Source organism: Cucurbita pepo, chromosome 19 (genome assembly GCF_057944985.1).
Source record: "Cucurbita pepo subsp. pepo isolate OVF chromosome 19, ASM5794498v1, whole genome shotgun sequence".
NCBI lineage: Eukaryota > Viridiplantae > Streptophyta > Magnoliopsida > Cucurbitales > Cucurbitaceae > Cucurbita > Cucurbita pepo.
The window spans coordinates 11,020,414-11,047,938 of NC_141816.1; the positions used below are offsets into that span (position 1 = coordinate 11,020,414).

A 27,525-nucleotide genomic window follows, 5' to 3' on the forward strand; every position below is an offset into this window, starting at 1 on the left:
AAGTATTGATGATTGTTGGGAGAAGAGTCACACGTCCTTTCCCTGCAACATACATATTTCTGTGGGTCTTAGTGTAACGGGTTTGTCTAGAAATATACATATACATATTATTCTGCCGCGTCGTGCATTTCGTGTCATTGCCCTTCGTCCCTCTTCGATTTGTCTAGATGAGAATATACATTTTGATTCTAATATTATTATTGAAAAGTAGGGCACCACCACACTGGGTGGAAAGTGCTTTCCACATGACAAAAAGATTCGTTCAAAGTGAGTTAAGCTTGTGTTTCTCAGTTTCTCTCTTGTTCTTAGTGTTTGTTCTTAGTGTTTATATTATGAAGAAAATTAAAAGTTCATAAATTATCATCCTAAATGCAATCTTGCACTACAAAAATAATAGACACATAGCGTGACAGCCCAATAAGTATGAATTAATTCAGAAACAGCCTATCATCATGGTTAAAACAGATCATTTAAAGCAACCCCAGTAATATTTTTCATTGAAATTCAAACCCATTTCCCTCATTTTTAACACAAGATTTCCCTGTAAGTTCATCCCCACAATTTCATTCTCTTACTGTTTTGAGTCTCCAATACGCTATTTATGCGCCAGGGAATTGACATGTCATGGTTGAATTGGCAATCATTGCCATTTCGACATCCTTTAGGGGTATTGAAGTAAATGCAGTTTTTCTTATTCTTGCCTTTCAAATTCCCTGCTTTCATCTCATGAATCATGTTTGGATATTGTTGGTTGTGATTATTACCATTTAGTTCAAATTTCTGTTCCTTTCCATCCTTCTTCTGCTCTCCATGTTGTCTTACTAGGTTCTTATAGTAATTAAGATCCTTCAATTGCTGCCCTTCTGTTCTCACCAAACTTACTGGTGCCATGTTCACTTGGCCAGGAGCTGCACCTGTGTTAGAGTAGTTCCTAGCATTCGGTATGGTAGTTTTTACTGTTCGGGGTTCGGTACGGCTACGGACTGGTACTGAGGCTGGCTTTACATCAGACGCTACAATGTTACTCACCTGAGGAAGAGTGGTTACTGAGGAAGGAACTCCAACCGAGCTGTGGGGTAAGCTTCGATTCGGGAGCTTCTGTATCGTATCGGATTTTGGTACAGGCAGGGAATTGGATGCAGTAACTGGCTTTGACAAAGATATTGGTGCAGCAATTGCAGCAGAGGGTGGACTTCCATAGGATGCTTCATATAGAGGAAGAATATTTGTCAAATTCTGAATCATTGTTGTGTCATTGAAGATCTTAATAAGCAAATTGGTGTCGATCATGCTTCCTTGCTCCATGCTTTTCATTAGAACAGCTAATGCAGCAGAGGCTGCAGCGGCTACGTCCACACCAACATCAGGTAGCTTTTCAGTATGCATTTCCCCTGATGCTGCTGCTGCTGCTGATGTTTCAATGGAACTTTTAGAGATTGCAGGTTCCAACTGAATGTTGGAAGACATCATCCGAAACGATTTCGTAGCGGAGTTACCCACAGCAGCTGAATCTGCTTCCATTACTTCACATTCTTCTTCTTCAATGGGAATAATAGGCACAAGAGGAGTGACACTATCATTGTATCGTTCATTTTTTATCTCGGTAGATACGGTTGCACTATACAGAAGAAGAAAACAACACAGATGAAATTATTAGACAATTCGAAACAAAAAAATATTAAACTTCCAGATATCACGAGTTTGTAATTACCCTGGAGGAATATCAGAAACACGAGGGTAAACCGCCTCGAGTAATCTCATCTCCCTGAAACTTTGAGATTCCAATTCTTTACTTTCTTCTCCTGCTGCCACACACCAGTGGCAACTCATAGCAAACTGTTCGAAAGAAATGGCATTGCAATTGGACATATCAGAAAAGGATACAAAAAGGACACACAACACATCATGTAACCCACTAGAGCTAATTGACAATAGGTGAGGAAGAGTATCTAATAATGCTAACCTTGGGAGGGCAATTCCATTTAATCAAAGGGATGGAGGACACATCTGCTAATTGGTTCTTCAAACAAGTAACATTGAACCCAGGAGGACAACCATTAGATTCATAAGTATAAGGAGGCAACCTTCTGGAGGTTTTAGCTTGAAGATGATTGGAAGATTGGCCAACTTTAGAAGGACAGTCCTCTGATGAGAACAACTTCACCTATTTAAAGAAGAGCAATCGTAATTATTCACCATAATTTGGTTCACGGTATATAAATTTACATGAGTTCAATAGCCTGAAGGACAAGAAGAAAACCACCAAAGATATAGGATCTTCCAACCTCATTGGAAGATAAAACAAAGAAAACACTTAAAACTTCCGAATACAAACATCTGTTCAATTTCTCCTCACACGTAGAGAAGTTGCCTACCCTGATGTATTCTCAGTAAGACAACATGAAGTGACCCAGAACAAGACATTTTCAGGAAAAGGAATAATATGTTCATACAATGTGGAAAATGGGCATTTAGCCAAAGTGGGAATTTCAGGAGATGCCCATACAGTTATGGAGAAAAAAGACAGATTAGGACAAAGGAACATTATCTGAAAAGCTTTCAAACATACAAGGAAGCAGGAAGACCATCATCAATTTCAAAATGCAATTCTAAACAGGATTAACATACCATGAGTACATAAAGATATGATCAACTACAGATTCTGTACTGTTTCAGAATTTCAGTTCTACAATGAACTGTTTGGTTTATACATCTAATTTGGAATTTGAAGAAATAATAATAATACCCAGGACTGCAATCTACGAAGAGAAAAAAGCTTGATTCTAAGAAAGGGCTAAAACTGTTCTTGATATTTACACACAATCAAAATAGTTTCGTCCATCAACGTTCTTGAAGTTGTATTAAATAGCTCGTATTATCTTATCGCCAAAAGAACAAATTCATATCCTCCAAGGGATTAGAGAATAAAAAACTTGACATTTACTTATAGATCAAAGAGTGGGCGAATAAAATTGCATGACGTGGCTGATATCATTCTATATAAAATGGTTTGGTCAAACTAATCTTTTTTTCTTTTGGAGTAATTCAAAAATCAAAATGTTTTTTATTTCAGCATAGCAAATAGAAAGGTTATTTCACGAGTCCACGTCTAATCTGGCTCGTGATCAATTACTTTTGGATCTTTTAGATCGGGAAGTTTTTTGAATACTGAAACTCTGGTTGAAGATCAGAGCTGTTCATATTTCTTAAACCATATCTTACAGAGCTTTTATAATTTCTTGCTGTGAATTGAAATATTGGTTTTTCAAAGGCAATGAACGTCACTCGGATCGTTCAGATTGGACTGCCGTTGATTAAATTCCGTATTATGATGCAATTCTGTTTTTTTATTTCTTTCCGCCAACTGATTGCTCGCCGGGGGGAAATTAATGCATCTGTTCACAATCCGAGCGATACTTGTTTTTTTTTTTTTTTTTTTTTTTTTTTTGTTCTCATGATAATTTCTTCGAAGAAAAGCATTGTGCCAGTGAATTACTAAATTAATATCATAAATTCATTGGCGAGAAAGCATATGAAGTCTAATAACCAAATGAAAAATAACTATATGCCTTTCGATTTCACCGAGGAAAATTAGTGGAAGATTTCAATATCATTAATGACTAATCTAATCTATCAAATCAAAAGCCCTACGTATATGAATTTTAATGATCTTATAAGAAAACGAAACTTGGATTAGAAGATATTAACAATTATACCTGACAAAGATTAACTCCGTTAGCCCACGAAACACCCTTCGATTTCCTCGTCCGCTTCATCTCTAAATCCCAGATCAAAGACGCTCTTAACTCAAATCGATTCGCTTCTCTTTTTTTAAAAAAAAAAAAAAAAAAACAAAACAAAACAAAACTACGACTAAAGTTCCAGATTAAAGCATAAAGCGAAACAATCGATCGATTGCAAAGGGAATAACCAACGATCAAACAGATTTATCTAATCCGAAAACTGTCAATCCTAAGATCGATCCGATTCAGAAACTTAAAATCGAAACAAAGAAGATAGAAAGCGATGACGAAAGAAGATGCGACGGCGACGATTAGAAAAAAAACAAGACGGAGAAGTCGGAGAAGAGGAAGAAACCCTAGAGGCGACTCTAGCAGAGTTGATAATGACGGTGGATTTGGTGAAGAAAAAGTACTATTTCGGATCCTGAGGTGACGGCGGAAGCTGTGTGGGGGAGGCGGATTCTTGACTGCTGTGGTTTAAATAGCAGAGGCAATACGGACCCTAGAAAGAGAATCACAGTGAACCATTAGGAAACGACGTTTTAAGTGTAACAGAGTGGCGGCGATTCGAATCCCAAGTAATTGTGACACTGATTAATCATAGTTAAATAAAGCTCGGCCCAATCAGTTCTCAAGGAAATACAGGCCGGCCCAATAAGCGTTCATTCAATAAAGCCCGGCCCAATAATTTTCGGTAATTTTTACCTTTTTCTTATTTATTTATTTCGGGAATTTATAACGATCACGTAAAACCCAATTGCGTGTCAAAATAATGGATTTTGTGTGGTTCCACAGTGGACACGTAATCAAAACTCCAAAATGGATCCACGTCATTCGTTCATGACTTCATTATGACCTAATTAAATCAACTATTGGAGATATTTATTTATATTTCTAAAAAACTTTTATTTTAATTCATTTGGGTATATATATTCTCAAAATAATTATTTTCATTCTAACATTTTTCACTTTTAACCGGGTAAATAATTAAAAAAAACCCGACAATAAATTAGGTTGTGAACTCTATTCAAGTTGTTCGGGTCACCAACTCCTTCAAGTCAGTCCAGCGTGCACCCCAAAATGTTTCAATTTCTACACTGAACTTTCAGTTTCATAATTACACGTTAACCTCAAATAAATATTGCAGTTTTTACGTTAAAGTATTCTCATGTGCATCTATAAAACGTATGCATTGGTTTGAAATCGACAGGGCTTAGACAGATACGATGTTTTTTTTTTTTGACACTAATAAGCTTTGATGGTGATGAGCGATATTTTTCTATATGAGTTCGAAATTAATATATTATTTTATATAAGTTGGTTTAAATTAATAGAATTCAAACTTTATGATAAAATTTGCGAGTAAAAATTGATTATTATTTTTTTAATTTGAATAAAAATGATAATAATAAGAACGATGTACAATATAACCTATTAATTTCTCACTAAATTCGAATACTTTTATTAACAAATTATTATAAAATATTTTTAGTATTATCTGGAAAATAATAAAATAATAAAATAAAAGGCACGATGTGAAAGTTTAATTTACCCAACGCGCTGTAAATGAAGCAGCGCAAGCTGGAAAGCTCTCTGTCATCTATAATGGCGCCACTAACTTTTTATTAATTCTAATATTTGTTATAAAATTAAAAATTTTAATTAATTTTTATATATTTATTTATTTTTAATTAAAAATGTTTGTATTAAATGTATTTTAGTATTTTTAATTGACGTGATTTTATGGTAAGTATTATTGTTTTTATTATTAAATAAAATTTTGAAATTAAAGAACGGTCGAGAATGTTTGCTTAATCCACCACACATGTTAAAGTTATCTATTTATAATCAAATAAATTATAAATATAGGAAAAGAGTAATAAATAGAAACATACATAGAATTAGAAAGCAAATATCTAGATATTTGTCTCGTAATAAAATATCAAATATAATGTATATGGTAAACTATAATTTATTATTAAATATCTTTAGCCTAGTTTCAATAATATTTTGAATTTTATATTATATCAATAATATTTCAAAATTTAAAAGTTTCGAAATCTTCCAAATACTTTTAAAAATTTCAAAAAGTTTTTTAAATATTTCAAAAATATTGAAAAGTATTATTCTTTTAAAAAAAATTTAAAAACCTCGTAAACACTTTTTGAACTTTTTTTTTTTAATTAAAATTTAAAATAATATTAACTAATATTTTTTAAATAAAATACTGAAGTTAGGGTATAAAAGTAATGGTGATAATATTTTTTTAGATTTTTTTTTTTAATTTAAGTTTATGAATAATTTTTTTTAATAAAAGTGCAAAAATTGAGAATATTTTTTTATTAAATATTTTAATTAGAAATTATATTGACATGTTGTGCCTTGAAAATGGCTAAGAAAAAAAGTATGTATTTAAATTACATAAATGCCCTATGGAACCAAGATGAAGTTGAACGTGTCCTCGACATTTAAAGAACAAGCTAGCCAAGATTTTAAAATATGTCCAAAAGTATCTTTGACTATAGAAACCACTCCAAGCGTTTAAAAATTATGTCTAATTAGTACAAACATAATTAACCGAACCATTACTTGTTAACATATGTACGTTAAAAAGACATTTGTAAATCACTGCAAAGTTTAATCTTCTAGAACCATACTAGAACCATACAAGGAACCAAAACATGAAGACATTTTACACACGTGACATAAATGTTTGGCCCAACACACCAACAAAACCAACCAAATGTCTATTTTTTTTGTTTCCCAATAACAACAATAATAATAAGCTACAAGTAATGTTCTTTTTCTTTTTATAAAAATAAATTTTCCTGTTTCAACGCTTTTATATTCAAGGAAATAATTAAATGATTGAGATAATTGCAATAAGTTTCTAGGTAGAATAGTCTATCCAAAAAAGAATAAAATATCTTCGAAAATGAAATATAACATTAATATTAAAATAATTATTATTACAGTAAGCATAATTTAGCTAAATTTCTTGCTTATTTTATTCTATATAAACCCATAAAAATATCCCATTAAACCTAGAAAATATTCGGGTAGGAATCACATGGCTCTTATTTTCACTATCCCTCTTTTGTTTCTATTGGCTCTCATCTTCCGGCTCCGGCGAAAGCTCCCCTATCCGCCGGGCCCAAGAGGGCTACCCTTCCTCGGCAACATGCTGATGATGGACCAGCTCACCCACCGTGGCCTCGCCAAGCTCGCCAAGCGCTACGGCGGAATCTTCCACATGCGCATGGGCTTCCTTCACATGGTCACCATCTCCAACCCCGACATGGCCCGTCAATAATTATACGAGCTCATAATTTAAATATCTAAATATTTTACAGGTTCATGATAACATTTGTTCTAATCGTCCGGTCACAATCGCCATAAGCTACTTGACGTACGACCAAGCCGACATGGCTTTCGCTCACTACGGCCCATTTTGGCGGCAAATGCGTAAGCTTTGTGTCATGAAGCTATTCAGCCGCAAACGAGCTGAATCGTGGGCGTCAGTTCGAGACGAGGTAGACTCGACCGTTAGACATGTCGCCACGCAGCTGGGAACTGTCGTGAATGTTGGGGAGCGAGTGTTTGAATTGACAATGAATATCATTTATAGAGCTGCGTTTGGGACAAGTACAGTGCAAGGTCAAGATGAATTCATAAAAATCTTGCAAGAATTCTCCAAACTTTTTGGAGCTTTCAACATAGCTGATTTTATTCCTAATCTCAGCTGGATCGACCCACAAGGCTTGAACAATCGCCTTGTTAAAGCGCGACAATCGCTCGATAAATTCATCGACACCATAATCGATGAACATATGGAGAAGAAAAGAATTAGAAAATTATCAAACGTTAAAGATGATGAAATTGAAACGGATATGGTGGATGAATTGCTAGCTTTCTATGATGAACAAGTATCCGTTAATGAATTGGATGATTCACAAAATGGTATCAAACTCAACCGTGACAATATCAAAGCAATTATCATGGTAATTAAGAGGATTATAATGTTTAATTTTAACTTAGAATGTGAAAATTTTAATTAGGGGTGTAATTTGCAGGACGTTATGTTCGGTGGAACAGAGACAGTGGCATCGGCGATAGAATGGACCTTGTCGGAGCTAATGAGAAGCCCAGATGATTTAAAGAAAGCCCAACAAGAGCTGGCGGATGTCGTTGGTTTAAACCGACGTGTCGAAGAATCCGACATGGAGAATTTAGCCTTCTTGAAATGTTGTATTAAGGAGACACTTCGGCTGCATCCGCCGATTCCGCTTCTCCTCCACGAGACGGCGGAGGACGTGGTGGTTGCAGGCTATTTCATTCCAGCGAAATCGAGAGTGATTGTAAACGCGTGGGCCATTGGGAGAGACCCCGCGTCGTGGGACGAGGCGGAAACGTTCCGGCCGGCGAGGTTTCTGAAACAGGGAGTGGCGGATTTCAAAGGGGGTAATTTCGAATTCATACCATTCGGGTCGGGTCGGCGGTCTTGCCCAGGAATGCAGCTGGGTTTGTACGGACTTGAGATGGCTGTAGCCCACTTACTGCACTGTTTCACGTGGGAATTGCCTGATGGGATGAAGCCAAACGAGATGGACATGGGCGACATCTTCGGGTTGACTGCTCCAAGAGCGACCCGACTTGTCGCTGTGCCCACTAAGCGGGTTCTGTGTCCACTCGTTTGAAGGAATCTTAATTTCCGAGATTTACGTTTCTGCTTTATATTATGATTTGCGTGACGCTTCAAGAAAAAAATGGAACAATAACAACTTCAAACCCTACGTGTAATGATTATGTTTGTGGATACAAATAAATATTTAAAAATAAAAAAAAATGTAACGCGAATAAAAAAAATATACTTACATACTTACATATTTATTTATTATTATTATTATTATTATTATTTAGAATTTAACGACAATAAGTTAATTAATAAATTTCAAATTATAAATAGGGTTAATAATTTGATATTCATTAGTGTCGTTGAAAAATTATTCATATTTATTTGCATAATTGTAGGATTATTAATAGCTTGTATAATTGTATTTATGAATTTGTGTAATTTAAATAATTTTTTATTGGGAATTTATAATATTTGATCTATTACTAGAATTACATAAATTTGATACAGGACATCAACTTTAGACCCATCCACATGACTTACGCTTAACTCTACTAATTTTACTACCATCTCTATCGAAATTTGAAAAATATGTGATTGATGTAACATTTTTTTTTTTCCATTTGTTAAAGGTATTCGCATGCTATGTGAGTCTAACTGAGATTTTTTTTTTTTCTAGACTCAATCTAATTATTTTTTTTTTGTTGGTGAATTATTTAATCATTTACTTACCTTTTTATTATTATTTTAATTTAATTTATTTGAATGAAATCGATTCAAAATCCAAATCTTATGGACAAAATTAGGTTTATCAAGTTTGACGTATAAACTATTTTATTTTGTGATGAAAAAAACTTAGGGTTGAATTTATCCTAAATTGGTGAATTAATATTTTGTTTGTATTATTATTATTATTGATAAAATTTAAAATGGCGTGGAATTTACGGTATAGTTTAAATGGCCATACATTCAATTGGATGTGATTTGTGAAGCTGACGTGGAAATTATTTAACTTGAATTAACCTGAAGCCGTGGAAATTGGATCCAAGATTGAGAGACAGCCACATTAGGTTGTCCGTTATTTTCATTAGTTGTTGAAGAAATGATTGATAAATATGTGTTCAGTTAATTCAATCCAATATCAATATATATATATATTTAAAATAATAATAAAAGGACGTATTAAGTTTCTTGAGTGTAAAGCCTCTAGTACAATTAGTTAATATAATTTTTTTTTTTTAGCGTATAAAAAATGTGAGTATTTGAATTAAAGTTATAATTTTTTGAAATTTATAGAGACATTGGTCTGGTAACAGACTAACTCAGACTACCCAACTCAAACAATGAATATTGGGTTGGGTTAAATTTTTTTGGATTTTGATTCTGTTAAATTTTAAGAAAACTAAAATTTTGGTCAAATTTTTGTGTCTGGTCAACTCCAACAACTTGAAAATAGTGTTAAAATCCAACTCATCTTTACCTACTTTTAAAAATATTAAATATTTATAATTAAGGTCAATAATGCAGACAATAAATGTTATATTCAGTAGAATTTAATTATTAATCTAACATTTATGTACCATGATTTTTTACCATATATTTATTTATTTTTAGTTGGAACAGGGTGCACACTCAAAATCAATTAAAGTCTCTTTTTTAATCCAAAGATATGGATTTTGTTTGACCAACCTTAAATTATTGAAGGAAAAAAATCGCTTTATGGAATTATATATACTTATAATTAAAAATAAAAAAAAGTGCGTAAATGACAATTTAAAATATTTAAAAAAAAAAACTAGGTGGATGATCTAAATCTAACCTTTGAACCAAAAAGCATCTTTAAATTTTAGAAAAATTTAAAACGTGCACGTGAGTTTTTATAAATTCTAAAATTGTGTTGTTGAAAACTTTTGAAATAATAATAATAATAAAAATATTTTGTTGTCGGAATTTTATGCCCAACTAATTATTGGTTTGGTGATCTGACACGTTAAAGTTTTGCCATCATGTCAAATTCTAACGCTTAAATTAGTATATGAATTTGATTAGAAGTGAACCAAATTGGACTAAATAGGAGTCCTATGGGTTAAGGGCATGCTCATACCGCTTTATATAAAGTTATTCATGGGCTCGACCTTTGCTCATCTCGAGCTTGCAAAGAGGCACTTAGGCTTTAATCCAATTTTCTTTATCTCTCGTTTGTTTCGAGGCTCGATCTTTCATTGTTGGCCCAAATTTGTTTCGTGTCATATCGTTATCTCTATTCAAAATTATTTATTTTTATGCATTATTGAAAGTACTGTGAATATTGGTTACTTAATGGGCCGAGGCCCAACTCGCCACTCTGAATCAGTAATTGGCCCAATTTAAAATTTAAAATATTTTATGAAATTTGTTATTACAATTAAAACATTTTTAAAAAATAACTTTAAATAAATTTAATTTTTTTATTGAAAATAGACTTAAATAAATAATTTTTATATATAAATGATATTTGTGAGTCTTCCCTCGGCTGTTGGACTTTGCGTGCGAACTGCGAAGAGCTGCCATTAGAGATAGAGAACTTGCCATAAGAAATCATAAACACCTGTCCGCTCGTTTCGCGAAAGCCACGGAGAAAAGTGAACCATCAATCCAACCAAAGGCAACGATGCAGAGATCGAGACGACGTTGTGAGGGCACGGCTATGGGCGCCATCGTCCTCGATCTTCAACCCGGCCTTGGACTTGGCCCCTTCAATCTCGGTTATTTCCATAATTCCTAACCTTTTCCTCTTCGAATTTTGATTCTGCGCATATCTAATTGATTCCCTATTGGATGCATACGTACGAATCAAATTTCTGGTACAAGAAGTTTCCCATTGAAATCCGTAGTTCTGACTTCGAATCCGATATTCCTGCTTATGTTTCGTTTACTTTTCTTTAGCTATTGTGGGCGGGAGGGCTAGTTATCCATTGCTTTGTATGCGATCTTTTCGGGGAATAGAGTATGTTGGGGGGGAAGTTGGGAGGGATGGGAAATTGTTGGTGCTCAGAGATTAGGAAGCTTTCTGGTTAATGTGGAACATTAATGCGTCTCTGTTGTCTCAGGAATGCCAATCTGTGAAGCATTTGCACAAATAGAGCAGCGGCCCAACATCTACGACGTTGTCCATGTGAAATACTTCGACGAGGTATATCTCTAGACTGTAAATGCTGTCTGGTCATATTGAATTAAGTACATAATCTGTTTCTTTTTTCTCGAAATCTGAAAATTGCTCTGCTGATATCGTTGATTGGTTGTGGGATATGCCTGATATGAAGTTTACTGGAAACCGTTCTTATCGAAATCTGCATAGTTGGAGTTCACTAGTGGTCTAGTTGGACGCATCCTTCACTGCCAATGTTCTAATACTATATATAACTCATTTTAATTGTAGGAGCCACTGAAACTTGATATCGTTATCAGCTTCCCAGATCACGGTTTTCATCTTCGGTTTGACCCGTGGTCACAGGTACTTCTGTTCTCTAGCATATTCATTGAAAAGGAGATATCAATACTTTAACTCAAATCAATTGGCACGCTCAAGAACTATGATAGATGGTTTCAAGAGAGTGACATGATTTTCCTTTTAAATATGATTGTTAAGATGGTTTGCCTTTATCATCATCTATCAGAGTTCACTTCAAGTATTTTATGAGAAAAAGCTACTGATGAATCACATATTCGAGCTGTCTGTGCATCTTATGTTTCAAGTTCATTTCTGCTCCAGATTAACTCATGTCTGTTCATTATTTGCTAGAGGTTACGTCTTATTGAAATATTTGATGTGAAGCGACTTCAAATGCGATATGCTACTTCTCTGATTGGGTAGGGATCTAAACTCATGTGGGGTACATGTACAATAACTTATTCACAAATTAATGTTCATTACTTGATTGCAGAGGACCATCAAATCTTGCTACCTTTGTAGCTGTATATGCGCTTTTTGGGCCAACTTTTCCGGGAATTAATGACAGAGATAGAAGTGTTTACACTCTATTCTATCCAGTATGTATTTGTATTTCCAGGCCAACATTTGTACAGTAATATAATACTCTATGCCTGACATTTATTTTTCATCTTTGATAACATCTATTGTATGTTGTAGGGACTTTCATTTGCATTTCCAATACCAAGCCAATATTCAGATTGTTGCCATGATGGAGAAGGTATTTTATTATAAATTCACCCTGTAACCTGGCTCTTGGATTTTCTTGTTCTAAGGGGAGTAACTAACTACTCTTAATTACAAAAGCTGAGCTACCATTGGAGTTTCCTGATGGCACCACACCAGTTGCATGTCGTGTCTCCATATTCGATAGTTCTACAGTAAAAAAGGTTGGAGTAGGTGCCTTAATGGATAAGGCCTCTGCTCCCCCATTACCTGCGGGCAGTCTCTATATGGAGGAGGTCCATGTTAAGGTCTGGCTTCCCTCTTCATCTGCACTTTTTGTTATTTGAATTGCTTACCTGCTTACTTTTTTCTGTTGTGTCCAGCTTGGTGATGAATTATACTTTGGTGTGGGTGGCCAGCATATCCCTTTTGGTGCTTCACCACAGGTATCTTTGTGGCCCCATGTCATGCTTTTGTTGTTAAATTATCTTTTTATCCTATATGTATCAGACTAATTAAATTAATGACATGCAAATATTTGTGTGAGTCCCCCCCCCCCCCCCCCCCCCCACCCCAACAAACTACAAGCCACACATTTTTATTTTGATTAATGAAACCCATTTTAAGAACGTTAACCACAAAAATGACATAGAAGAAGTTGGAATGGATCTTACACCAACAAGAATTGGATACTTATTTTTAATACAAAATGTACCCTTGAGTTTGGTGGCAATTTTAGCCTTTTGTCTTTTTTGACACCACATGAAAAAAATGTGTTCTAAACGAAACGGGTAAGTAAAGGTGGTCGGGAATCCATTTAAGGAGGTTTTGATGGCTGTAGAAGACATCTATCGTTGAACTATCTCTCTGAGTTGTTACTTCTTTGACTTTTATAGTTTGGTCGTTTGATTTTTCTGTATTTTCTCTTAAAATTCAATGTTGATCCTTATGACTTTCGTACTCATTTCACTCCTCTCTGAATAAAAGAATATGTCTGGTAAAGATTGTTCAAATTAACCTCCCTACGCATTTTTGTTACTATTTCTCTTAAGACTCACGCAGATATTCCATTTTTTTGCAGGATATTTGGACTGAATTAGGCCGGCCTTGTGGAATCCATCAAAAGCAGGTATTCTTACCTCCTACTACCTTGAACCAGAAGTTGTGAGTTACAATATTGTTGTGCTTGTAATTGTTTGATAAAAGATATACTAATATTAATGTCGAGCTGAATTGCTAAAGATTTTATATTTTAAGCCTTGATCTGTTTTAAGAGAGGAGCAATTGAGTAATAAACTATCGACCTCAGGAGCTACCCAGCATTTTTGGGCTTATATAAATAGTTAAATTTATGTGCATATATCTGAATTCAAGAATCAAGACATGCTGCACATGTGCTATGAGTACATGTGATTGTTTCTTATATTTCTTGCTTCGATTGCTTAGAACCTTGGAGTATTGGTTTCTCTGGTGCAGGTAGATCAAATGGTTATTCATTCTGCTTTGGATCCCCGTCCCAGGACAACCCTGTGTGGTGATTACTTCTACAACTATTTTACCCGTGGTTTGGACATCTTATTTGATGGCCAGGTACTTGGGTGTATTTCTATATATTAATGTTGCGCTTCTCATGGTATATGTTGATCTTGTAAGCTTTATAGTTCTCAAAGTACCGTGTTTGATTTGCAGACACACAAAATTAAGAAGTTTGTTTTGCACACCAACTACCCTGGTCATGCTGATTTCAACTCATACATCAAGTGCAATTTTGTAATCCATGGTCCGGACTTACATGAAACACCACCGTCTAATTTTCTTCAGAACTGTTCTTGCGAGAGTGATTGACCATTATAGTGCTATTTTCTGCAGTTTCTTCAGGTTCTTTTGATGAAACCAACTGTAAAAACTCTATAACCCCCAGCACGAAGTGGGAAGATGTGAAGGTAGAATGAATTTTGCCCTCATCATTTTATCACAATGACACCTTCCTTTAATATTATATATTGTCAGGAGTTGGTTTAGAACTGTGTTGATTGAAGCCTATTTGATGGCACTTTTTTTTTGTGTGTATTAATGAACATTTTATCATCTGTAATGGATTCATAACTCTTTGAATAATCGTCATCAAGTTTTGCCCAAATTGGAGTTCTTGCACTCTCCTTTTCGATGTTGAGTGCTTTTTTCTTTTTAAAAAAGTATATCTGAAAGTTTTTCTTTCTATGAAACTAGGAAATCCTTGGGGACTGTGGGCGAGCTGCCATCCAAACACAAGGTTCAACAAACAATCCTTTTGGATCTACTTTCGTCTATGGCTATCAAAATGTTGCATTTGAGGTGGGTTTTTTACCCTTTTGTTTTTATTAGTGTTTTCCTTTGCACCTTCCTATCCTAGAAGAAAATCAAAAGTTGAGGAAACAGAACCAAAGATTTTTTTTGATCATTCTATTCCCTCTTCTATTGAGTACACACATTATGAGTTGATAATGTTATTTATTAAGGCGGTGTGTTAATGAATGTCATGAGCAGGTAATGAAAAATGGTTACATTGCCACAGTTACTCTCTTCAAGTCATGATGTATGCGCGCCCTTGCTGCCTGCCCTCACGTCAGTTTGCTCCAAGCCAATCATGGAATTAGGGAAGATTGGTTCTTACTCTTGTTCAATTTGTAATGGTTGGTTAAAGAAAGTTAAGTGCGCTTTGGATAAGGTTTAGTCTCCAGCGCTGGTTTGGTTATGTGGATTATCTGATTTGGGTACAGCTTGTTTATGTATAGTCTCACCCTGTATGGAAGCAGCACAAAACACTCCAGTAGAAATTTTCATGGACAGCATGAATGGTGTACATAATTATTGATTTGTATATAAATATTATACTGTTGTTATTACCTTGTTCAGGCCATCAGATCTCGGCTTTGGATTTGGCTGAGTTACAACAAGTTCCTAATTAGATCTACATGTTCAAATCAATCACTTCGTTCCCCCGCTTGGAATGCCCATCTCCATTTGAATCAACCCCATCTTGATTCTGCCCTCTCATTGTCTCAGCCTGTTCCATCGCTTGTACATTCAAGTCCTTTGGATCATTTTGTTTATCCCCAGGAAACTGCAAAATAAACCAAAACAGAATCAAATATGTTCAAGTTCTTGAGAGATTTAAGGGTTTGATGTAGGATTAATACCTCAACTCTCTGCCCCAGCCGAAGATATCTCTTGTGCATTCTCTTGCCTCCCACATGAACAAGCACGTCGCATTGTAAACACAAGGAGCTTCCATCTATCTCACAGTAAAAGAAAGCTGCAAACATCTTCCTTCAGAATGTTAACCCTCAAACAAAAACAAGACCAAAAGACTTCATGATTATATGTATACCTGGTGCATTTTCACATATATCACAGCGGGAAACTTCGCTCGGACTTGCGAGCCCAACCCTTACATGGCGGCTCGCAAGCTTATTGCACATGTGCACCTGCCCATCAACGTGAACTAAAGCCTTCCAAATCACAAGACATAAGACTAAAGGTAATATAAGCACTTGGTTTTATATATATACCTTGACATCACATGCTGCACAAAGAGCAGCCTCATCAGCTGCACAAAACAAGGTCGCTGCAGCATTTTCACAGGAATCACAAAGTATCCTCATCAAAACCGATCACTCATTGCCACTCACAACATAAACCATTAAAAAGATGGAAACTTTACGATCAATCTCAAAAACCCACCTCCTAAACTTCATAAAAAACACATAACTCGATCAAAACCTGAAAAGGGTGCCTTCAAAATTTCATTTTGGTCGTCCCCCTGTTCCTGATATCTGATGTTCTTGGTGTCGGCCACTGCAGTCGTTAGGTTATAACAAATAATGCCGACCGATGACAATAGACAGAGAGAGAGAGATAGTCAAATTGTTGCTGAAAACTAGAAACTCATTCATTAACCACAAAATCGAAAAGGATGAGAGTCATTGACATTGGGTTGTGGTTCAATTTCAGCCACGATTTTAGGTTCATATCTTAGATGGGTCCCAAGTTTGTAGCTTTTGGGCCAGGGGGCTGTCTGATTTTATTGACCTCAAACATATGGAGCAGCCATATGAACAACACGTGAATTGCACGAAACTTCATACTCATAATCTCTCTTTCTGTCTCTACCTAACCAGATTCGATATTTGTGGTGACAAACACATTTAGTTGAACGACAATTAAAAATCTAGAGATTTGTATCAGATCATCCACTTATCCAATTTGAATGCTTTCAATGTTTTTTGCTCCATCTGCTTGTACTTTAGTTTTTATTTTTTAAAGATCCGTTACAAATCGAAACCCTTACCCGAAAATTGTTTCCACTTTTCCCCATATTTAAATTGGATAGATCGAAACAATACCGCTTAAACAAATTATACTAAGCGTCTCAATACGAAAACATGAAGCTAAATAATAATAATATTGAAATTCTAAAAACCGATTCGATATAAAATAAATATAATAAATTTGAGTATATATTGTGCTATATATATAATTTTTATTAAAATGGAGCTGGTGATAATAATAATAATAATTAAAAAAAAAAAAAAAAGCGACCCGAGCCCGGATAAAATATTGGGCCGAAGTCCAACAACTAAATTGGGCCCAGGGAAAATATTGGGCCTGAGCCCAATTCAGAAGGGATTGATTGCCGACAGTGGCAGATAATGGTAGCAGCGCAGAGGTGAAGTGGCTTAATTGGGGTCATAATAAATATGTCCTGAAAAAGTTGAACCAAACCCCTTAATTAAGCACTTTTGGAGGCTATTTCTGCAATTTTTATTTTTCTCTTTAATAATTTTCCCTTTTTTGTGGCTGCATTATTCCTTTAGCTTATTTACTCATCTGCACCATCCCGTGAAAACAATTAATTTATATATATATATTGTTTAATTTTTAAAATAGCAGTTATTTTTTGTTCATGGAAATGAACAAGTGAAATTAATGTGACGGGTAAAATATAATAATTGAAACGGTACCGTATGAGATTTAAGAATTTAATTAATTTTTGCAGAAAAAAAAAAAAACGATTAGCAATTATGAAAAATCTAAATTAATTTTTTTAATTACAAAAATAATTCAAATCTATTCCATCAAATTTAAATAAATATTAAAATGAATTGGATAGAATAATTTTTTCTTTTTTAATTTAAATTTGGTGCGTCTGATTTGAAAAAGTTCAAGAACGGACATTAACCATCAAACAAACAAACTGGTAGGTCCTCGAGCTCGGGATCTTTTTAATAAACCAAAACCTATACCTATATAGTGGAATATTGGGGTTGATTATGGTGTTGAAAAAAGGGGTCTAAATTAAAGGGGATAATGTTGTGAAAGGGCATTACAATTGGTCATAAATTTGGGGCAAAAGTGAAAAGAAGAAAGAAAGTGTGGGCAAATGTAAAATATTTGATTTGATGGATTTAAAAATAAATGGAAAATTAAGCTAAAAAACAAGAGGGTGGAGTTCGGGTCCAATCACAACAAATTAATTATGAAATTAATTTTATTTTTAAAAATGATTAAATTCTTACACAATTATTGGTCCAGATTGAAGGACAACAGCCCCTTGGCTTGTTGATTATAGGCACATTGTACTTTATAGAAACCCCATTTCCCCAATTCTACACCTAAATGCATAGCTTACTTTTATTTAAATCGTGCATTGAATATAGAGAAAAAAACTATCCTTTCTAATTAAGAAACGAGATGCGAGGTCTCACAATCCACCCCCTTGATGCCTAGCGTCCTCACTGGCACGTTGCTCGATATCAAGTTTTGATACCACTTGTAACAACAACTGATGTGGGATCTTTGCGTCTCGTTGACACGCCGCTCAGTGTTTTGGTACCGAGCTTCCCCCTCAAGGTTTTAAAACACGTCAATTAGGGAGAGGTTTCCATACTCTCTCCAATCGTGTGGGATTCCAGCATTCTTGCTGGCACACCACTTGGTGTCTGGCTTTAATACCACTTCTAACAGCCCAAACTCACTGCTAGCAGATATTGTCATTTTTTTTTGTTTTTCTTGTGTGGGATTCCAGCATTCTTGCTAGCACACCACTCGGTGTCGGGCTTTAATACCACTTCTAACAACCCAAACTCACTACTAACAAATATTATCCTTTTTGGGGTTTTCCTTCCGAGCTCCCCTTCGGTGAAACAATTTAATAGTTATATATTATGTCATTTCAATTATAAATTTGTGTCAATATATAAAGAGAAACGAGTTTCTTAAGAAAAAAAAAGTAGTCTTAAATTCAAAGAATCTAAATAATTTTCTAGGAGAGATTCTCGTGACTTTGAGGAAGGAGAAAAAGGGAATAAAAAAAAGGCAGGACTTCGAGTTTAGGGTTTAGTGCAAAAAGTACATATAGCTTATAGTTCGTCCTAAAGATATTGACCATTCACTATAAACAAGATTTACCATTTGAATAATGTATTATACCGTTGTTTTTGATCGAGAGTTCAAACAAACATAATAATAAGAATTAGTTAATAATTTATGCCGTTATCATATACCTAATCAAAATTAAAAATCTTAATTTTGTTTATTTTCTCGAGAAAAATAAAATATTATATTTTTCTTAAGAGAAGATAGTAATATTACTGTTTTGACCTTATACATCGCTTAGATTATAAACCATATAATAAAATTTATAATATAGTATTACGGGGAAAAATGTCCATACAACCAAATCATCAAGTCATTCACCCACTCGTCAAAATCATTATCCTTTAGTATTTTTAAAAGTATAACGAAAAAGATTGTCCAATAAACGGGATATGATTATCTATGGTTGTCGCTATGCAATTTCTTATTAACAAAAAAATAATGTTTAAATATATTCATCAGATAATAATCGCGTTGTGAACAAGTCAGTCGTATGAAACATCGGACTATCTCGACGTTATATATATCATCAAATCACGTGCACAAGTCAAATATATGAAAATAATTCAAAATAAAATATTGTAAATGTCAATTACATTAAAAACACACGAGTAATATAATTTACAATATTTGGTCGAGAAAGATTTTAATCTTCCTCTAAAAATATTTTATGTCTGGAAGGAGCAGACATGATTTTATCGAAATGTTATAAAAAGACGATATTAAAATATATATTTTTATTAAAAGTTAGATATTTTAAAAAATAAAATAAATATGAAAAATTATTAATTGGGGAAAGAGAGGGTGTAATAATGATGGAAAAAAGCCACGGTCACATGAGAAGAGAGTAAAACGTGAGCCCGGTCCGGGCCGGACCGGCCCAGTTGAGCCGATATGGTCCACTTAAAAAGCAATCCTTCAAAACCCTTTTGGAACTACTGCTCCATTTACATTAAAAAAGAGGCTCTCTGCTCTGAATCTCTGTGCTGCAATTTTGTGCGCCACTGTTCCCTCTCTGGGCCCTTTCGACCCACATCATACGCTCTCCTTCGCAGCGCCAACGTCTCTCTCTGATGATTCCCTGTTTTTAATTTACGCCCCCCATTGATATGATCTCTTGATGGCTCTGTTTTTCTTGTGTTAATCTCTTGGGTTTCTGTTTCTCCAAGCATCTATGAGGATTATTTTTGTGTTGGTCTTTGGGCTCCTGTTGTTTTCCGGTGGTTTCTCTTCCTCCGCCGCCGACATCAGGGCGGAGATTCAGGCATTGATGTCTTTTAAGCTTAACCTTCATGACCCTCTTGGTGCATTGACTGGGTGGGATTCTTCAACCCCTTTGGCGCCTTGTGACTGGAGAGGCGTTTTATGTGTCAATAATCGTGTCACTGATCTTCGTTTGCCTCGTCTTCAACTTTCCGGCCGGTTGACCGATCAGTTGGCTAATTTGCCGATGCTCCGGAAGTTGAGTATTCGATCTAATTTCTTCAATGGTACCATTCCCTCTTCTTTGTCGAAATGTGCGTTTCTACGTTCGATTTTCTTACAGTACAACTCGTTTTCCGGTGACCTTCCGGTGGAGTTTGGGAACTTAACCAATCTCCATATTCTCAACGTGGCGGCGAATCGTCTCTCCGGCGGAATTCCCGACGACCTTCCGAGCAGTCTAAAGTATCTCGATCTTTCGTCGAATGCATTCTCCGGTCAGATTCCGAGGAGCGTTGTGAATATGACGGAGCTTCAGGTTGTGAATCTCTCTTTCAATAGATTTGGCGGCGAGATTCCGGCGAGCTTTGGTGAGCTGCAGAAGCTTAAACATCTTTGGTTGGATCATAATGTTTTAGAAGGGACATTGCCTTCGGCTCTTGCGAATTGTTCTTCGCTTGTTCATTTGAGCGTTGAGGGAAATGCTCTTCAAGGCATAATCCCGACAGCCATCGGAGCTCTTCCGAATCTTCAAGCTATTTCGCTCTCGCAAAATAGTCTCACTGGTTCAGTTCCTTACTCTCTGTTTTGCAATGTGTCGTCTCATGCGCCGTCTCTTCGAATCGTTCAACTTGGATTTAATGCGTTCACGGATATTGTCAAACCTCCGACTGCGACATGTTTTAGTGTTCTACAGGTCCTTGATATCCAACACAATCAGATAAAGGGGGAATTCCCCTTGTGGTTAATGGGTATTCCGACATTGACAGTCTTGGATTTTTCTGTCAATAATCTCTCCGGCGAGATTCCTCCCGGAATTGGGAATCTCTCGGGATTACAAGAGCTTAAAATGGCTAACAATTCGTTCCACGGCGCGATTCCGTCGGAAATCAAGAACTGTACTTCGATTTCTGTTATTGATTTTGAAGGAAATCGTTTAACCGGAGAGATTCCGCCGTTTTTGGGTTACATGAGAGGTTTGAAACGATTATCTCTCGGAGGAAATAATTTCTCCGGTCAAGTTCCGGCCAGTTTGGGAAATCTTTTGGAGCTTGAAACCTTGAATTTAGCTGACAATGGCTTGAGTGGAACCCTTCCTCTTGAACAGCTAATGGGTCTTGGGAATTTAATGGCGATGGAGCTCGGCGGGAACGAATTTTCCGGCGAGGTTCCGATTGGTATTGGGAATCTCAGCCGTCTTGAGATTTTGAATCTCAGTGCTAATAGTTTTTCTGGGAAGATTCCGTCCAGTCTTGGCAGTCTCTTCAAGCTAACCACCTTGGATTTGAGCAAACAGAATCTCTCCGGCGAGCTGCCATTTGAGCTCTCTGGTTTGCCTAATTTACAGGTGATTGCTCTACAAGAGAACAAGCTATCTGGGAAAGTTCCTGATGGATTCAGTAGTTTAATGGGTTTGCGGTATCTGAATCTAAGCTCTAATGGATTTTCCGGCGAAATCCCTTCAAATTATGGGTTTCTCCGATCACTTGTTTCACTGTCGTTGTCGAAAAATCACATTTCTGGGTCGATCCCTTCAGAGCTAGGGAACTGCTCTGTTCTAGAACATTTGGAGGTCCGTTCAAATGCTCTTTCCGGCGATATTCCGGCGGATATTTCTCGTTTATCTCATCTACAAGAGCTCGATTTGGGTGGAAATAATTTAACTGGCGAAATCCCTGAAGAGATCTCTCGTTGCTCGTCTTTAAAATCGCTCCTTCTCGACTCTAATCGTCTCTCCGGTAGCATACCGGAGTCGTTATCAGAGCTCTTGAACTTAACCGAGCTCGACCTCTCATCCAACAATTTGAGTGGCGTTATTCCTCTTAATCTTAGCTCAATTACTGGATTAGTGAGGTTAAACGTCTCGAGTAATGATCTAGAAGGCGAAATCCCAGCTGGTTTAGGCTCTAGATTCAATAACTCAGCTGTGTTTGCTAATAATTCCAAGCTATGTGGGAAACCATTGGCTTGGAATTGTAAGGATACAAAGAAAAAAGATAGAACAAAGAGATTGATATTGTTCATAGCAGTGGCCGCCAGTGGAGCTTGTCTTTTGGCTTTGTGTTGCTGCTTTTACATTTTCAGCTTGTTGCGATGGCGGAAGAGGCTGAAAGAGAGGGCGTCCGGCGAGAAGAAAACAAGCCCAGCAAGGGTTAGCTCAGCGGCAAGTGGCGGCCGTGGAAGCACAGAAAATGGAGGGCCAAAGCTTGTGATGTTCAACAACAAGATCACTCTAGCTGAAACAATTGAAGCGACAAGGCAATTCGATGAAGAAAATGTTCTAAGCAGGACACGTTATGGGTTAGTTTTCAAAGCTTGTTACAACGACGGCATGGTTCTTTCAATCCGCCGCCTCTCAAATGGTTCATTAGACGAAAACATGTTCAGAAAAGAAGCTGAATCATTGGGGAAAGTCAGGCACCGGAATTTGACTGTTCTTCGTGGCTACTACGCTGGCCCTCCTGACATGCGCCTATTAGTATACGATTACATGCCTAATGGCAACCTCGCCACTCTGCTTCAGGAAGCATCGCACCAAGATGGGCATGTTTTGAATTGGCCAATGCGGCATCTAATTGCTTTAGGCATCGCCCGTGGCTTAGCCTTTCTCCATTCCTCATCCATTATACATGGAGATGTCAAGCCACAAAGTGTTCTTTTCGACGCTGATTTCGAAGCTCATTTATCGGATTTCGGGCTCGATCGACTAACCATTGCTGCTGCTGAAGCTTCCACATCTAGCTTGATGGGTACTTTGGGGTACATTGCACCAGAAGCTGTGTTGACAGGGGAGGCCACGAAGGAATCGGATGTCTATAGCTTTGGCATTGTGTTGCTTGAGATTCTAACGGGGAAGAAGCCAGTGATGTTCACGGATGATGAAGATATTGTCAAGTGGGTGAAAAAGCAATTGCAAAGAGGCCAAATTACTGAGCTTTTAGAGCCTGGCTTGCTCGAGCTGGACCCTGAATCCTCTGAATGGGAAGAGTTTTTGCTTGGTGTGAAAGTTGGATTACTTTGCACTGCACCCGATCCCCGCGATCGACCAGCCATGTCGGATATCGTTTTCATGCTCGAAGGATGTCGTGTTGGACCCGACATCCCTTCCTCAGCTGATCCCACCTCCCAACCGTCACCCGCATAAACCATAAACGAACCCAACCCAATCCAACCGAACCTAACCATCGGTTCGATCATTCCATTTCTCAACATTTTATGAATGTAATTTCTTGTTTAATTAAAAGTCTTCCTTTTTGGCTTTCATTCATTTTGTTCTTATGATTGATTTGGTAAATCAGAAACGAACAGTCAACGATTTGGACAGCAAGCAGGCCCCGGGAGAGAGTATCCTAATCGTATCAGAGGCTATGGCTTGGGTGGGCGAAAGCCGATGCTTTTCCACTTTTTGTGTTGGGAGGCTAAAAGGGTCTTTTCACTCAAAAACACGACAAAAAACAAAGCAACAACAACAAGCCAGCTCTGGGTTTGGTTGTGTCTCTGTGTTCGCTCACGTGGCTTCCAGAGCTAGCTCACTGTCCTGTACGTACACCATTGTAGCCGTTAATGTCGTGGTTTCTGATTCGTCGTTTGCAATCCCCCAAGTTTTCATTTTTCATTCAGGCTCAGTGATATTTAATAATGCCCTCTTGCTTTCTCTGAGCTGAAGTTCTCAGAAAAACATGGTGGTGGCGCCATGGCGGATTTCATAGGATTTTGCGAACCTTTTTTGTTTTGTGTTTTTTGTTAATGTCTTTTACGCCTAAAATAATTAATTTTGTCGAAAAAAGTGCACAAAAAAGTTAAAAACACGAGTATAAAAATGAAATCATGTTGGGTTTTGGTTTTGTTTTTTTAAAAAGTTTTGGGCATATGAGTCCAAGGAGGAGGAAGCAGTGACCGTTAAGTTATTCGTAGTTGGAATATGGCATTTATTTGGGGTTTACGTTCTCGATAAATCTGTCTCTAAATAATACTTCTTTTTATCAAAACTTGTGGATAAAATAATCAAAGTACAATAATTTTGTTGGTAGTCGTTGCTGGGTTTTGCATGAAAATAATTCAAAATCACTGTTGTTCTGTAGCGTTTTTCGCTTTCAAGATTAGTCTTTTCCTCGCTTTCCTTTCTTCGTTGAGATTCCATATAGATTAAAGAGAGAAACAAGTACCAATTACGACGTTGAGCTTTGAAGGAGGTCTGTTGGACGGTGTTCCTGTTGTTGGATGATGGAAGTCCCACATCGACTAATTTAGGGAATGATCATGGGTTTATAAGTGAGGAATACTAACTCCATTGGTCTGAGGCCTTTTGGGGAAACCCAAAGCAAAGCCATGAGAGCTTATGCTCAAAGTGGACAATATCATACCATTGTGGAGAGTCGTGTTCGTCTAACATGGTATCAGAGCCATGCCCTAAACTTAGTCGTGCCAATAGATTAATAAATCCTCAAATATCGAACAAAGAACTCCTAAAGAAAATGAGCCAAGCCCCTCCTCGAAGGCAGTAAAAAATGACTAAGACTCCAAAGGAGTCGAGCCTCGATTAAGGGGAGGCGCACTTTGTTCGAGGGGAGGTGTTGGATGATGGAAGTCCCACATCGACTAGGGAATGATCATGGGTTTATAAGTGAGGAATACTAACTCCATTGGTCTGAGGCCTTGCGCACTTTGTTCGAGGGGAGGTGTTGGATGATGGAAGTCCCACATCGACTAGGGAATGATCATGGGTTTATAAGTGAGGAATACTAACTCCATTGGTCTGAGGCCTTGCGCACTTTGTTCGAGGGGAGGTGTTGGATGATGGAAGTCCCACATCGACTAGGGAATGATCATGGGTTTATAAGTGAGGAATACTAACTCCATTGGTCTGAGGCCTTTTGGGGAAACCCAAAGCAAAGCCATGAGAGCTTATGCTCAAAGTGGACAATATCATACCATTGTGGAGAGTCGTGTTCGTCTAACACCTGTGAGGATGCTGGCCCCAAAGGGTGGCGGATTGTGAGATCTCTATTGATTGGAGAGAAGAACAAGTGCGAGCGAGGAAGTATGGATTGTGAGATCTCATGTTGATTGGAGAGATGAATGAGTGCTAGCGAAGACACCGGGCTCCGAATGGGATGGATTATGAGATCCACGTCGGTTGGAGAGGGGAACGAAACACTGTTTGTAAGAGTGTGGAAACCTCTCTCTATCAGAAACGTTTTAAAAACTTTGAGGAAAAGTCCGAAAGGGATAGCTCAAAAAAGACCATACATGCCAGCAACATTAAATTTAAGCATAATTCAGCTGGTTAAGATATAACCCTTTTCAAGGAATAGTACGGGAGAGATTTGAAACACCATAAATAATCATAAATTGTGGGATTGTTGAACAAGAACAACATATTTCAGTAGATATGTTTCAAGACAGATTTGTCTGTGTTGGGGTTAGCATGGGTGAGACTGGACATGTTGTGTAGTGTCTACCAGTTGAGTAGACAAGCTAAGACGACATGAGCTGCCACATCATCCTTATCTGTAACGCTCTGAATTTCGTGTATTTGGCAGAATTACAGCACAAGTTCGAATCCATCTACAAAGACACAGTTGACGGTAACACGTAGCAGGCCAAATCAAACAACATCGTAAGCCACTTAAAAATTTAATACTGTTTAGTAGTCAAAGGAGTTTAAGACCAAAGGGGTCCATAATGAGATTCCCCAAATCTTACCTCACAGTCCCTTTTATGATCTGGTGTTCAGTAACTCTATACAGTCCCACTCGCCTTGGTCGGAAACTGGTGCTGTAGGCTACAATTACATGTCGGCTCGATTCGACCAAACATCCTTGGACCTCGGCCCATGTCTGGATAACAAATGGGCTTCCTAATATCAAGCCCATGCATGTCCAGATGCCCAATTGGCCCATATTTTGGATAAAGCTTTGCTAACCATGCTCCATCGTTTAAGTGAAAGATTCGAACCTCTGATCCATTGTTTTAGGGTCGGGTTTATAAAATAGGGGCGAAGAATACCCTAATGATGAACCCTAACACAAAGAAAGAAGAGTAAAGAAGAAAGAAGCTATATATGGAAAAATGATTTGAAGTCATCAAAAGATCCTTTATTTATTTATTTTTGTAATGGGTTTAGATGTGCGTCTTGGAGTTGAAGCTGTGTGGAAAAAGGGCAAAAAAGGGAGAAAGTTGAAAGTTAAGGGTACTTTCAGCCCTTTTAGCTTTCTTTCCATTATGCAAACAATCAAACTACTTTTTTCTTAACCCTTCTATCTCCAAAATTTTAATTTAATTTTTAAAATATTATATATATATAAATTATATGAGGACGTTGATGACGTGAAAACTCAATTTTTATGGTTTAGGTTGGATAATCAGTCAGATTCTCTAATTATTTGAGCCCCATTATAAATTTAAAAACAAAACGTTTTTTTAGTAGTGTTTTGGGGTTAATTTTCAAAAACTAAACGACCATCAAACGAGATTTTAGTTTTGTTCTTCTCAACATCGAGCAATGTTCGGGAGAAATGTTGTTTTCATTATCACCCTCTAAAATTTGGGACGATATATAATATCCTTACAGCTAATACTATAATAATTATCCTAATAAGTACATGTCCTAACACTTAACCAACTAGTATGGTATAACCATACAAGGTCTTTTATATATATATATATATATATATATATATATATATATATATATATATATATATATATATATATATATAAGACAATTGACTGGTGGGGTAGAATTTGGTTAATTGGTCTATATCATATTTATTTATAGATTAGATGGAATAATCTTGATGATGGGTCGGTAAGTTATGATTCAATGCAATTAATTTTAGAAAGTACACTTTTTGAGAGTGTGATAAGGTAAATCAATGTCACACTAAACATTCTAAATACCCTTTATTAATATTTAATTTATGTTGTTCATTTTAATATATATATATATATATTGAAGTTGACCAAAGACAATCCGACAAACAGAAAGAAACCCACTCACAAAAATGTCAAAAATACAAATTTTGTCTTATAATTCATTGAAAAAACATGTTCTTCCCATTATCATCGTATCTATCCATACAATTTGGGTGTTGTGAAGAACATAGATTGAAATAAAATCCAAAACACTGGAACATGTGTGTGTGTATGTGCAAGACAACCAACATTGGGTT

The 27,525-nt window shown here is 36.5% G+C and overlaps 5 protein-coding genes across 7 annotated transcripts; 3 read left to right on the top strand and 2 right to left on the bottom strand.

The window, feature by feature from the left end:
* Nucleotides 1–407: 407 nt before the first annotated feature.
* Nucleotides 408–4,266, bottom strand: LOC111781181 (zinc finger CCCH domain-containing protein 6). Its single transcript, XM_023661642.2, has 4 exons — nucleotides 3,717–4,266; nucleotides 1,964–2,164; nucleotides 1,712–1,836; nucleotides 408–1,618 (listed from the first exon to the last, which is right to left on the bottom strand). Exons 1-4 carry the CDS (start codon nucleotides 3,774–3,776, stop codon nucleotides 550–552), a joined length of 1,455 nt encoding a protein of 484 aa, XP_023517410.2. The 5' UTR covers nucleotides 3,777–4,266; the 3' UTR covers nucleotides 408–549.
* A 2,508-nt stretch (nucleotides 4,267–6,774) lies between these two features.
* On the top strand, nucleotides 6,775–8,633 carry FAH1 (ferulic acid 5-hydroxylase 1). The gene is made up of 3 exons (XM_087120263.1): nucleotides 6,775–7,053; nucleotides 7,088–7,744; nucleotides 7,817–8,633. Exons 1-3 carry the CDS (start codon nucleotides 6,814–6,816, stop codon nucleotides 8,438–8,440), a joined length of 1,521 nt encoding a protein of 506 aa, XP_086976389.1. The 5' UTR covers nucleotides 6,775–6,813; the 3' UTR covers nucleotides 8,441–8,633.
* A 2,251-nt stretch (nucleotides 8,634–10,884) lies between these two features.
* Nucleotides 10,885–15,396, top strand: LOC111781182 (PHAF1 protein At3g51130). Of its 2 annotated transcripts, none has more exons than XM_087120262.1 (14): nucleotides 10,885–11,120; nucleotides 11,466–11,548; nucleotides 11,795–11,869; nucleotides 12,158–12,225; nucleotides 12,300–12,405; nucleotides 12,506–12,566; nucleotides 12,653–12,819; nucleotides 12,895–12,957; nucleotides 13,593–13,640; nucleotides 13,988–14,101; nucleotides 14,201–14,291; nucleotides 14,366–14,454; nucleotides 14,741–14,845; nucleotides 15,038–15,396. In XM_087120262.1, the coding sequence occupies exons 1-14, from the start codon at nucleotides 11,027–11,029 to the stop codon at nucleotides 15,083–15,085; spliced, it is 1,212 nt and encodes a 403-aa protein (XP_086976388.1). In that variant the 5' UTR covers nucleotides 10,885–11,026; the 3' UTR covers nucleotides 15,086–15,396. The 2 variants fall into 2 exon arrangements, with proteins under 2 accessions (XP_086976388.1, XP_023517411.2); XM_023661643.2 differs by having other exon boundaries at nucleotides 14,381–14,454.
* Nucleotides 15,322–16,470, bottom strand: LOC111781183 (B-box zinc finger protein 19). Its single transcript, XM_023661645.2, has 4 exons — nucleotides 16,063–16,470; nucleotides 15,882–15,978; nucleotides 15,691–15,806; nucleotides 15,322–15,614 (listed from the first exon to the last, which is right to left on the bottom strand). The coding sequence occupies exons 1-4, from the start codon at nucleotides 16,153–16,155 to the stop codon at nucleotides 15,462–15,464; spliced, it is 459 nt and encodes a 152-aa protein (XP_023517413.2). The 5' UTR covers nucleotides 16,156–16,470; the 3' UTR covers nucleotides 15,322–15,461.
* Nucleotides 16,471–19,860: 3,390 nt separating this feature from the next.
* On the top strand, nucleotides 19,861–24,270 carry LOC111781179 (uncharacterized). 2 transcript variants are annotated; one of them, XR_015414561.1, is made up of 2 exons: nucleotides 19,861–23,572; nucleotides 23,650–24,270. XR_015414561.1 is itself a non-coding variant. In XM_087120261.1 (1 exon), exon 1 carries the CDS (start codon nucleotides 20,103–20,105, stop codon nucleotides 23,493–23,495), a length of 3,393 nt encoding a protein of 1,130 aa, XP_086976387.1. In that variant the 5' UTR covers nucleotides 19,861–20,102; the 3' UTR covers nucleotides 23,496–23,614. The 2 variants fall into 2 exon arrangements, 1 of the variants encoding a protein (XP_086976387.1); XM_087120261.1 differs by lacking the exon at nucleotides 23,650–24,270 and having other exon boundaries at nucleotides 19,861–23,614.
* Nucleotides 24,271–27,525: the final 3,255 nt, after the last annotated feature.